At 37.2% G+C, this 13,770-nt stretch overlaps 2 protein-coding genes across 2 annotated transcripts in view; both read right to left on the bottom strand.

Annotated features, from left to right (window-relative positions):
• gab2 (GRB2-associated binding protein 2) overlaps positions 1–13,770 on the bottom strand; it is a 508,732-nt gene that overhangs the window by 329,132 nt on the left and 165,830 nt on the right. The gene's annotated exons all lie outside the window — the stretch shown is intronic.
• On the bottom strand, positions 2,041–12,912 carry ap2s1 (adaptor related protein complex 2 subunit sigma 1). Its single transcript, XM_079611405.1, has 5 exons — positions 12,723–12,912; positions 12,055–12,204; positions 11,431–11,544; positions 4,905–4,964; positions 2,041–2,455 (listed from the first exon to the last, which is right to left on the bottom strand). Exons 1-5 carry the CDS (start codon positions 12,723–12,725, stop codon positions 2,354–2,356), a joined length of 429 nt encoding a protein of 142 aa, XP_079467531.1. The 5' UTR covers positions 12,726–12,912; the 3' UTR covers positions 2,041–2,353.

Genomic DNA, 13,770 nt, shown 5'->3' with positions numbered 1-13,770 from the left:
AAGGTGACAGATGCATAAAAAGGAAAATAAAATACTTCCAATCTGATCTTGTAAGAAAATGTAATGGTTTTATGAGGTGATTTCGACCTAACAGTCAGTAACTTGTAAGATTGTACAAATACATCAAATAGTTATAAATTGCCATAGACATTAGGGTTATTTCTGCTTCACACAGTATATAGAACCTTTTAGGGATTCCCATCATGGGACCATTTTATGGACTTAGTTTTCAATTTCATTTTAATAAAAATGGAATGAATTAAGTAGCTTGTAAAAATACTTTATCACTAAAGTGAAATCTGAAATAACCCATTCAACCTTATGCAATCATTTAAAACATTTCTCCTTATAAAGATTTTTTTTTGCCTAAAAGGTTCTTTTAAAAAAGGAGAGAGAGATCTGGTTTAGAGCATTAAAAACTAGTAAACATCTGGTCCACAATCTAGTTTTAATCAAATAAAGAGTAAGCTGAACATATAGCCTAATAGATAATAACAAATGCATTGCTATTATGCTATACGTAAGCACTCGATGTGCAATACATATTTTCCAGTTTTTGACTGGAATCATATTTTTTTTAGTACTGTCCCTATACATAGGTTTCTTGTATACAAACAATACCGGATGCGCGCGCATCCAAGAGGCAAGACCGCTATATGTTATGCCGAGTTCTGTAAAAGAACATTGTAATTAACGTAGATTTCGCATTGTTTGTAAATTCTTGTTGACTCAATAATAAACTGCAATTTCAGAGTTGGATCTGTTTGCTTGTGTTTCATTTGCATATTAATATAACATTATGTAAAAAGTTAGTTAGTTGACTAGTATGAAATTGTCCAACTAAGTTTGCGAATCATAAAAACATGACATACCCTATGCATTTAGGTTAGTTTACAGCACAACAGCTCCGCGTTATCTCTGCTTCTGCTAGATATAGTCGTAAAGACTGTTGCTTTCTGCCTCTTAGATGCGCGCGCATCTACGTGATGACGTTGCACAGAAACCCGTGTATATAAATAAACGTATCTCAACCGGAAGGATTGGACACGTCAAGCTCACTTTTTTTTTTTTTTTACCAACATTCGCAGGTTTGAGCACGCGCTAACCAGTAGCCCTCGACTAAATAGTAACCAATGCTCGTAACTGTGCTAACTTTATCATTTATTGTATTATATTTATAAATTACCCGCACATATTCATGGACGAACTGAATGTTAGTTCGCTTGAGGCAGAAATGCACCATTTCTGTTATGAGCGATGACCTCGTCAAATATTTGCATAATCGTCAGTATCCGATAGATGGCAGTATAATACATGCTCTGATCGGCGCTCAACGCAAACTGACATGTAATATAACACATTTGAAGTCATTTAAGTTGCTTTATTTCACCTTCATGGATATATACACTGACAGAAACACACACGTGAGAGTAACACCAACTATCAGCTTTTCACTCTGCAATCTCACAGGGACAAATCGGCAGATCTACAATACTTTGGACTAAAGCAGAAGGGACAATCAAAGAAAGACAATATAAAACAGGTACAAAATAAAGAAACGATTCTCCAACTGTAATGGGACGTTTCAAGGCTGAGCAGTTGCCATAGAGCTCTTGGCGCGGGGGAACCAGCGCCACAAAAGGGGAAATTAAAAGTAGACCATCTTTTGTCATTTCCCCAGAGGTCCATTCTTCCACTCAGCCTTGTTCGCTAATCGCTGGCTCGGGTTCCCACAAAACCAAAAGACTTCAATGCAATTACAAAGAGCGGCGACTGAGACTTAAGATGCCTGGAATGATGGGTTAGTTCATACAATTACACTTAAAATAGATGCATATATAATGTATATGTACACAATACAAACAACCTTCACAGATTTTGACTTGATACACAGGACATTTCATTAATGTTTGGAGAGGGTTTGTTTGATAAAATCTAGTTTAATCATTGCTAGTAGTGCAGCCCATGGATATTGCAATGCTAGAAGCGACGCTTCTGTGCCACGGCAGTTTTTGGCCAACATGATTATTCGTGTTAGTGTTAATGAACGGGCTTGGAGAGGATGCCAGTCGGACACACTGAGGTCTACTGTGCTATAAAATTGCTGAAGTATTCAATTCTGACTATGCCAAAGAATAATTAGGTCAATAAACAGGGAGGTTTTACAAAACGCATTGCCGCTTCAAAAGTTATAGAACAGAACGGCAACATCCTTCATCGTGGATGTGAGATTTAAAGAAGAGCTGAAATGTTAGTGGATGATTTTGAGCGAGACAGATAATATATGGCTTGGCTGCAGCTGGGGTGGGCGGAGCCTGCTGCTTGAGTGACAGGTGGGACACCAGTGGGCTCTTTACTCCAGAGACTGCAGCATGAGCAGCTGCTTCAACACCTTCGTCTGGCTGGTCTCTCGGATCTCTCCAGCCAGAAACATCTCGTCCACCACCGTATAGACCTGAAACACAACATTTAGTCATTCAAAAATGTCACACTAACCCTTCTAATGCCTGATTTTGGGCTGTCCCAGGCGAAAAATGGCCAGTCGTGGCTCCTAAACAGTGGTCCTACGTCGTACAGTGAGAGAGGCTCAAAGACGGCTGTTGTCACGGTCTTGCGACTGAAGATAGTCTGAGATCATTATCTGACGGTGTCAGGAATTTAGCATGATCATCTCACAGTGTGTTTGCTGCTATGACCTACGTCTACTGACTAGCCAATAAAAATGCAACGTGAAATGGCGTATTGATCAATGTGACATGACGCTTAAACTTAGCAAAACTGGCAACCGCGTCCATATTCTCCTCTATTTTTCAGCGCACATAAAAACCACAATTGACCCTTCGCAGGGAGCTTGATTGACAGGTGATCTGACCAATCATACTTCGCCATCCGCCATTTTGTCCCACAAAGCAGTCAGGAGAGTTAGTAGATTAACATGGGAGAATTTGAACTTGGAAAAGCGGAATGTACTGACGCCTTTCCGCGGTTAAAACAATATTCCTTCTTATGTTTAATTTATGTTTATTTGATGCTATAAATGAACTAGAAGGAAGAGATGATCGGTTCACGAGCAGCTTTAACTGAGGCTCTACAGCGATCTGTCACGACACATTAAAGAGCTACAAAACGGTATTTATTGTTTACATTTCTTTAAAAAAATGACCAAATTTGAAAGGTGAGACTTTATTTAATATTAAAAGTAACCTGTTCTGTCCTGTCTGTCAACGCGTATCAGTCCTCTCTGCTCCGCGATGTGTTTTTCACTGCGTGAGAACATGGTGTGGCGTGAGAGCGGCGTAGCTTGTCAGACATAGCAACAGTAACTAAGGGGGGCGGGTCTTTGCGAACGGCATGGTTCATCTTGCACTATTTGTTTACCACTACTTTAGCTCATGCTGATGATGTTTTATTCCTCTATATGAATGACTAGGTGACTTCATCGTACAGTCTACATACATGTCGTACCCAAGTTTATTACATCCATGTCAAACAGTGTGATTTAATGATCTTATAGGATTGCTGAAATCTGTAGCAGGCATTAGACCTCGTTTTGACAACGTTGTCACCTGTACGCAAAACTTTTCCATTTTAGTACATTGCTGTCGTGTAAAACGTACCCTAAGACAAATTATTGGAGATATAGAGTTACAGAGAGATATGAAATTTAGATGCATTTTATGTACCGTAGTTTTAAATGTTATTAACAGTTACATTACAAGCTAATCAAAAACAAAATTTCCTCTTAACTTTTGGCCATATGCAGCAAATTGCATATTCTTGCTCAGTTTGGACCTCTGAATAAAAATTAGGCTCCATATTCTCCTATATGATCCATATTGTTCCATTCCTGATATTTCTAACTATTATTTCATATGTCAGGCTTTACAGGGTTAAAAACAACCTCCTGAGCGTGCCTTTAGTGTGGGTCAAACCGTTCACGCAGTCGGTGGAATTAAAAATACATCAGATAATTAGCTCAGCAGAAATCAAATGCAACTGCAATTTGCAAATGCAATTATCCAAGGCAACTTTTTTTTTTAATAATTACTTCTACTCGTGCTGAATGGATGTGGATGTTCTTAATTGTGTGTCTCTTGTAATTATGCATCACATAACTGTTGCCATGGAGCTGCATTGCTGCTGAAACGGAGAGCTTCCGTAATTACATATTTTTCTCACACTAGTTTTTTTTCCTCATGTTATTTTTTCTGTCAGTGAAGCTTCTCTAAATGGTCCTCTTAAAGAAACACTCCATGGATAGATGTAACCAAGCATTTACCTTAACAAGAAGGCCTTTGATTTGTTAAGGCAAGTCATGCTGCATCATGTCAGTCAAATGTTTTTGAAAGAAATGAATACTTTTATTCACCAAGGATGCATTCAATTGATCAACAGTGACTAAGACATTTATAATGTTACAAAAGATTTCTACGGTATTTCAAATAATGCGGTTCTTTTGAACGTTATATTCATTAAAAATCGATCACGGTTATCACAAAAATAAGCAGCAGCACGACTGTTTTTTAACATTGATAATAATAATAATAAATATTTCTTGAGTGGCAAATTAGCATATTACAATGATTTCTGAAGGATCATGTGACACTGAAGACTGCAGTAATGATGCTGAAAAAATTCTGATGAATAAATTACATTTTAAAATATATTGAATTAGTAAACATTTCTTTTAAATTGTAATATTATTTCACATTATTTCTATTTTTCCTCAAATAAATGCAGCCTTGGTGAGCATTAGAGACTTTCAAAAACATTAAAGAGCAAACTTTTGAACAGTGGTGAATAACAACATATACAACAATATGTATTTTTTTAGATGCATTGTTTACATTCATTTTTAGCTATATTAGAGTAGTATTAGTGTATTAGTTTAATCCTGCACTTACCTTGTAGAAATTGAAGACCAGGTCTAATTCACACACATTGTGGAAATACTCATTCAAAACCTGTGGAGGAAGAGAAATACAAATCAGTTCCAATCCATTCATGGCAGCATCTACTCAGGATACAGCAAAACATTTCTGAGAAACGCTGTTCAAAGTCGATAGGACTGGGCAGCACAACACACTTGTAGCCAATCAGCAGTAGGGGGCGTGTTCACTTGTGATGGGGGAGGAGAGAGAGAGAGAGAGAGAGAGAGAGAGAGAGAGAGAGAGAGAGAGAGAGAGAGAGAGAGAGAGAGAGCAAGAGAGAGATTTGAAGAAAAACTGTAGAAAGAGAAATGGCAGAGAGACATTACAAAAGAGAAAAGCTCAGAGGAATATTACTGGAAAAAGAAGAGTTATAATCAGACAAGCGCTTTAGGACATGCATTAATATTAAAAAAGCTTTCCAGCGCTGGAGAGACTGAATTGACCCTTCGCAGGGAGTTTGATTGACAGGCGATCTGCCCAATCATACTTCGCCATCCGCCATTTTGTCCCACAAAGCAGTCAGGAGAGCTAGTAGATTAACATGGGAGAATTTGAACGGAGTGTACTGACACCTTTCTGCAGTTAAAACAACATTCCTTCTTTTGTTCATTCATGTTTATTTGATGCTATAAATGAACTAGAAGGAAGAGATGATCGGTTCACGAGCAGCTTTAACTGATGCTCTACAGCGATCTGTCACGACACATTAAAGAAACACAAAACGGTATTTATTGTTTAAATTTCTTAAAAAAAAATGACCAAATTTGAAAGGTGAGACTTTGTTTAATATCAAAAGTAACCTGGTCTGTCCTTTCTCAGTGCGTTGTCAGTGTCCTCTCTGCTCCGCGATGTGTTTTTCCCTGCGTGAGAACATGGTGTGACGCGAGAGCGGCGTAGCTTGTCGGACATAGCAACAGTAACTAAAGGGGGCGGGTCTTTGCGAACGGTCAATTGGGAAGGCCTGAAAACAGACGCACAGTTTGAGTTGTTTCTGCTCCATACACGAGTAACACTGGTTTTGCGCTTTCACAGAACCAAGATATGCTTTTATTGTAATATTAGCTGTAGTAACAGGACAGTTTTGAGTTCATTGTTTGTCTGGTCTGAGTAACAACTAACTTATATTCATTCGCCATCTTCACTTTATTTTCCACGAAGCATTATTTTCCTTATAGCTATGATATAAAGACATCCACTCTTACATTGTGTGTTAGTTTTTGGGGGCGGAGCATTGAAGGGAGGGGGTGTTTGATTGTGTTGATTTCAGATAATGGCGTACGGGACCTTAAGCCACAGCAGTCTCTCGTTCACCTCAATAAGTAGCAGCAAAACCAATGCTTAGTAGCAGTTGACGGTTTTAGGCTGGTGACCCAGCCGTTTGGTTGTTCTTAATCCAGTGTTATTCAGCAAAGTGGGCTGGTTTGGGCAGAAGTGATGTGGGGATATGTTGGGGGAGTTGTTTACAGTGAGGGTCAGAGGAAGTCCTAGAATTCCATGTCACAATGTTCTTGAACTCCTGGCCGCTGGTTTCCCTCACGGACACATTCCATTGGTCTCTCAGACATGGAAAATTACACCCACAGAAGAGCCGCTCCAGTGCTCCTGTATTTACCTGGTGAGAGGTCTCGCTAAAGCTCATTTGTGTTCGGTCTAATTATATGTGTTACATTAAATTGTATTTAGATTGGAAATGTTTATGGTGAGGGAGATAGACTTACATTGAATATAATTTTGTTGACTATATAGAATTACATAATACCAATGATTTTAATGTGCCAACTGGGGGTGTCAAATTACTATTGGGTAAATTGGCAGTGGGCTGGATCACACAAAACAAAAACAGATATTCCGACACAGAATGCACATTTTAAAGTAGAATAACTGGCTGTAGCATTGTTTTTCAGAGAAACAAGTATGTGTGAACTTAGCATGTTTCCTGAATATCTGCAAACATAGTTCAGTTTCATGCCCACTTATTTGTCACCAACATGTTGCAATTTTGAGAGTGAGATGTTTTTGTGATATAAATCTCAACTGCAAAAACTACCAAACTCAAACCATGATCGGTGTCATCACTAGCACTTTAAATGCTTTGAAATCTTAGTAAAATAATACCCCTTCTGTGTTTATTATGTATTTGGGCACAAAAAAAACCCAGATTAGTTTTAATTTGAATTCATTGTTCTGCTTGCATTAAACTCATTAAAAATATTAAAATCTGTTTGAGCACTGTGGCCGTTTGGTCAAAATGATGGTTCTTCTGATTCAGGGGTAAATTACCTTTAAAACCATTTAAGAGCAAACACACAAACATCACAACTTTTTTTTTTTTTTTATGTATCGCCTTGACCGTACAGGTGAAACTCGAAAAATTATAATATCATGCAAAAGTTTATTTATTTTAGTAATACAACTTAAAAGGTGAAACTAATATATTATATAGACTCATTACAGGCAAAGTGAGATATATCAAGCCTTTATTAGGGGCCAAGCACTGAAGGTGCGGGCACCTATTGTATCTGTTCCCGTTCTTATTCTTCTTTTTTTTCTTTTTTTTCTTCCGACTGGGCGTCTATGGCAGCCTATAGAACCGTTTGCGGGAAACTTATACAAATTGGCACAGTGATAAAAGACAGCCTGAACTATCACCATAGCAAATTTGGAGTCTCCAACTCATTCCCTCTAGCGCCACCAGCTGTCCAAAGTTTCACTCATGTTTATGCTAATAACTTAGAAACAAAATTCTTTTTTCCTCTGATTCCTGAGCTCATGACGATTCGACTGCACCCTATGACGTCATTTTCCGTCATAATAGTTTTCCCGCCATTTTGAATTTTCCGAAAAACCTACTTTTTCGAACTCCTCCTAGGCCGTTGCTCCGAATTTCACGAAAAATGAACCAGATCATCTCCAGACCTTGACGACCAAAAGTTATGGAATTCAAGTTGATTCGAATTACCGTTCTCGAATACCGCGCAAATAAATTTTACGTAGCGCTTGCGAAAACAGACGTAAGGCCGTATCTCCACAACGCTTTATCGGATTCAGACCAAATTTGGTACATGTCATCACAAGCATGACTTGAGGCTACATGCTGCGTTTCGGCACAGCGCCACCTACTGGTCCGGAGATATGAAGAATTTATGTTTTTGCTTATAACTTCTGAACGGTTTGTCCAAAAATCACAAAAGTGGTCTCGTTAGATTCAGGGCGTCGTGCTGAGTTGACTGATATCCAATTTTCCCATATCGGCCATTTTGGCTGTCGGCCATTTTGAATTATGTGCTAAAATGCTGTATTTTATGAACGCATGAACGTATCGTTACGAAACTCAGTATGGGTCATCAGTACAACGCCCTAAAGGTACTCAAAAATTTATGAGACACCACCACCTTTTGGTCAAAAGTTATAATGAAATTTCCAAAAATGCTAATAACTTTTGAATAAATTTGCCTATAGTAATGACACTGATCTCAATAGATTCCTTGGGTTATGCTGAAAACATAGATACCAATTTTGCCATAGTCAGCCAAACTTCCTGTCCGCCATCTTTATTTTCTTTTAAAACCTACTTTTTCGAACTCCTCCTAGACCGAAGGTCCGATTTTCACCAAAATCGGATCGTGTCATCTCCAGACCGTGCCGAGTAAAAGTTATGGATTTCGTGTCGATAGACGAAACCGTTTTCGTATACCGCAGTGGCAAAGTTGAGGCATGATGCCAAAATGACTATTCAGGCTTTATATCTGCAATGCCTTGACATATTGACACCAAACTTTGTAAGTGTCATTGTCACTTCACTCTGACCACATCACATCAGTTTCGTAACTGCGCCACCTATTGGTCGAAAGTGATAATCATATTTTTAGTTAATGTATGTGATTTTTCAACCATTTTGCCAAAATTCATCTTTAAATGTCTTCAATTGCTCCTTGCTGCAGTTGGTCTCTCACTTCCAGCCACTTTGGCATGTCTTGTCGTCTTGCTTGCGCTTGGCCCCGGTGATTGCTGCTTGCAGCTATATTTTGTTATCATTTTGCTTTTCACAATATTCTAATTTTGAATTTGGGGTTTTCATGCTGTAAGCCATAATTATCAAAATTATAACAAATAAAGGCTTGAAATATCTCACTTTGCCTGTAATGAGTCTATATAATATATTAGTTTCACCTTTTAAGTTGTATTACTAAAATAAATAAACTTTTGCATGATATTAGAATTTTTCGAGTTTCACCTGTATTTCTTTTAAAGCGTCACGAAACCCCTGTTTAGTCGTTCACACCTCAGAGCTGAAAAAGTCTCAATAAATGGGCGTGTAAAGCTGTGGAAAAGTGGAAGAGTAGAAGGTGGGAAAAGGGGAAAAAACAACCAATAAAACATAGACCTGCAACACACTCATTATACAGACACATGAATATTAAAATATGACCATGGAGGAAAAAAAAAAAGTTGAGGGGACCTTGATGCATTTTTTAAATATAACCCTGTAACAAACTCACAAGAACGAGGGAGAAACGCGGACACGTTGTTAAACTCAACTCAAACTCATAAACCGCTCTCATGCGCGCTTCTGCGTGTTGTTTGAATTCTCCGCTCTAATGCGATCTCATGTGTAATATAGCGCAGTGATTGGGTTAAAAGGGTTTATTCTCATAAATAAATGCAGAGAAGCGTTCAGAATCGCCTGACGTATAATCGTGCCGGCAGCCAATCACACACTCTGAAAGCACGATTCTACCTCACATCCCGTGACGTTGCTTCGACTGTGCTTTTCAACCCGGAAGAACGAAATTGCTCAGAAAAATGCCAACCAATGTTCTCTTATCGATAAAATCTACGAGTGCTTTTAGTGATGTTTAGCCTGTACATATCTGTTCACTTTTTTTTTTTTTTTTACGTGCTTTGGGATTTCATGACCCTAAAGACTAGAGGCTTGTGGAAGAACAAGCAGGCAATCACTCTTAAACATCAAGGAAAAGCACATTTATCATGCTGCACATTAAAGGAGAACTCGGGCGCAAAATGAACCTTTGGTCTAATTACACATTGTTACCTAGTCAACCGTTATCTGAGATTAGTTTTCATGATTATCGAATGTAAATAGTTTTATCTCTAAAAACAGTTTAGCCTATAACGCTAGTATAACGCTAGTATATTGGGCATAGAGTAATGACAAATAAAAATCGCTTGTTAATCCCACTAACAAGGCTCAAAATAGCTCCACACTAACACGGTAGCATAATGAGGGTCCCTACCTTCAAACCGAAGCATTGAGGACTTTGTCAGTGTCCAGACAGTTTAATAAGAAGATATTTTATACATAACGCCGATCCAAGTGCGCTGGACCATATGAGATTCTACACAGTTCAGCGCACTTGGATCGGCGTTCGTAGATCGACTGGTAGAGACTGTTTTTCAAAGATGGCTTCTGCCTGTATACGTGAAGTTGACTATGTATAAAATATCTTCTTATTAAACTGTCTGGACACTGTCAAAGTTCTCAATGCTTCGGTTTGAAGGTAGGGACCCTCATTATGCTGCCGTGTTAGTGTGGGGCTATTTTGAGCCTTGTTAGTTGCATTAACAAGCGATTTTTATTTGTCATTACTCAATGCCCAATATACTAGCGTTATACTAGCGTTATAGGCTAAACTGTTTTTAGAGATAAAACTATTTACATTCGATAATCATGAAAACAAATCTCAGATAACGGTTGACTAGGTAACAATGTGTAATTAGACCAAAGGTTCATTTTGCGCCGGAGTTCTCCTTTAAGGACCTTCATTAAAGTTAATCTCTAGACGTTTCAAAGTTAGAAACTTTTCCTACATATCTCATTTTGATTTCAGCTTCATGAAAGTGCATTTAAAGAGATTTCTAATTATGAATTCTGTGTAGCATAATCAATTTATTGCTCAGGAAATGTGCTGATTACTCCATTTAGATGCTCAATTGAACACAGAATGATTTTATATTTTATTTAGTGGGAGACGAAAAGGATCATTACAGTAGATAGTAGAGGCCAAAAAAACAAATGTCTGGAGGGGATATTTGTCTTTAATGACCCTACAAGTTCGTTTAAACCATCACAATACGTGGAAAATATTTTATATTGTTTTTATTGTTTGGCAAAAAAGGCAAACTACAGCTACAGGTTTTATTTTACTATGCCAAAAAAATGCATAGAAAACCAAAAAGCTCACAGGAAAAAGCATACATTGACTACAACATATATTTTGTTGGTTCTCTCTTGTTGTTCATAATGTCTTTGTATGACAGCCTGGCCAAAAATGATGTCTGCACAATTTGGCATATTTCATTGCGTTATCACAAATAAAACAATTGACTCCAAGCACAATTACGCAATATGCTTACAAAATCTTTAACACATTTTAAATAATGTTTAAATTAAGAGTGAAGATGCTAATTTTTCTAGCCCGGACATCACTTTTGGCCTCTACTAAACATAGACATTAAAATTAGCTTCAGTATGAGTTACCTCAACAAAGTTGTGAATAGCTTCCAGGTAAGCCAGGTTATTGTCCGTCACATCCACACAGATGCAGAAGTACAGGCCGGCGTACCGCCTGTAAATGATCTTGAAGTTTCTGAACTGAAGAGGAAAAAAATGTATAACAACTAAGGCCAATATCTTTTTTGACTAATGATTTGAAAATGTCCTGGCTAAAATCACGTGTGATTTTTTACAAATATTTTTTTTAACTGAATACTTTTTGATGCCCCTAAAAATGACGATTCCCTTGTGAGGAATTTCCTTGCTAAAGCAAAAAGGCAACTATATAAATGTAGAAAAAAAACTAGTAAGCATGATATTATAAAGACATGTTATTTGCTAAATCAAATAATTAGCTTTTATACTGTCATTTTACCAAATCCAACATTAAAGAAATATTAACTTGAAAATATTTACGTTTTTACCTGAAGAGAAACATTTTACTTAAAAATAATTTCATTCTTTTCACAATAAATATAGTCTCAAAGTCATTCTGAAAACCCCTGGATCAGATCACAGTTCCTTATGCAACATTACACTAATGGTCTAACTGTGATGGGCAGTAAGTAACCACAGCTAGTGTAAAAACGTTAAAAGTGAGTGTTGTACCTCTACAAAGTTGGTGTGTTTGGCATCACGAACTGTCACTACGGCATGAACCTCTTCAATCAGCTTCTGCTTCTCATCATCATCGAACTGCATGTACCACTTGGCCAGCCTGGTCTTCCCTGCTCGATTCTGGATGAGGATAAAGCGGATCTGCAGAAGAAGAACAGGAGAAAAGTTTAGACCTTATTCTCACAAATCATCCAATATCATTCAATAAAGCTGCAGTCAGAGTCATGAACCTGACATACATAATGCTTGTTATGTTTGTAGGTATAATGACAGTGCATTTAAGAATTGTAATAGCTTAATATGCATGAGCTGCCATTACAAACATATAATGCACATATCATTTATATGAGATAACATATAACGTTACTAGACTGGTTATACAGAGTTTGCATCAAAAAACTAGGCATGAGCATTTAGCAGTAGCTTCATTCATTCGGCGTAATTTCTATTCTGACCCGGATTACAGTAATGAAATGCTGGTTATTTTTGCCTCTTGTATATTATAGTCCATATATTATGCAGTCTATATAATATGATTTATGACCTTGGTCGTGTTGTTATAATCGGTATATACACTAGCATGTTAGCCGAGAAGAACAAACGCTCAAATTACTCAAAATAATGATTCGAACAAGCAAAAAATAGGCATCTGCACTTACCATTGTGATCTGTATTTATCGTTCACGGTGGCCTAAGTAATTTGAATCAATGTTTAATTGATTTAATTACGAAATAAAGCAGCCTCAGCCTGGGTTAGGTTCTGTAGCCGCCCGCTATCTTCATCGGACAGGATGCGAGCGGAGGGCCGTTGGCGCTAGGAATGATGGGTAATGTAGTTCTGTCTGTTGGCTGTAAACATACATCTACATCAAGAGAATGTGCTTTTTGTACTACAATTACAAGCGTACACCGGGGTTGAACTGTCAATGATAGCACATGACTTAAAGGTAAAAGTTAAACCATTATAGATGTTTGATAGGACTTTTGCTTTGGAGTTAGTTAGTTAGTTAGTTAGTTAGTTAGTTAGTTAGTTAGTTAGTTAGTTAGTTAGTTAGTTAGTTAGTTAGTTAGTTAGTTAGTTAGTTAGTTAGTTAGTTAGTAAATAGAGCCAATGGCGCATGTGAATAATAATAGCGTGAAATAATGTTAGACAGCTTTTATGAACATTAATTTGGGGGGTTCAAACTTTACAGAACCAGGAAAACCCAACATAAATGGCTCGACTTTTTCTTTTAAGAAAGTGTGTAGGCTACCTTATTCATGTAAACTACACACATTTTCACATTTTACGTAATATGATATAGATATAGGCCTATTATATCAAACATTTCTGTTTTTAATTTTTTTAATGCTATATATGTTTTTAAACATAAACATATACTTTCCCATATACCCTTGACCTTAGTCAAATATTCTAGAATACGTACTCACTATATATATACAAATGTTTGATAGAGATAATAGACTATAGAATAAGAATTGTTCATGAGAGATCAAATAAAAGGTTCCAGAAGAACATTCAAGAAGAAATCGTTCATCTAGACCAGACCATATTGATAGATTTAGTAAACATAGATAGATAGATAGATAGATAGATAGATAGATAGATAGATAGATAGATAGATAGATAGATAGATAGATAGATAGATAGATAGATAGATAGATAGATGGATAGATAGATAGATAGATAGATTCAAATATATTTAG

Source organism: Phoxinus phoxinus (genome assembly GCF_949152265.1).
Source record: "Phoxinus phoxinus genome assembly, chromosome: 4".
In the NCBI taxonomy this organism is placed as follows: domain Eukaryota; kingdom Metazoa; phylum Chordata; class Actinopteri; order Cypriniformes; family Leuciscidae; genus Phoxinus; species Phoxinus phoxinus.
The sequence above is the reverse complement of the archived record's forward strand: the minus strand, read 5'-3'. Positions and strand labels throughout refer to the sequence as shown.

Coding starts and splice junctions, on each gene's coding strand:
- ap2s1 (XM_079611405.1), bottom strand. Junction 11,545..12,054: donor AACACACCAACTTTGTAGAG/GTACAACACTCA, acceptor TTTCCTCTTCAG/TTCAGAAACTTCAAGATCAT. Junction 4,965..11,430: donor CTATTCACAACTTTGTTGAG/GTAACTCATACT, acceptor CTTCCTCCACAG/GTTTTGAATGAGTATTTCCA.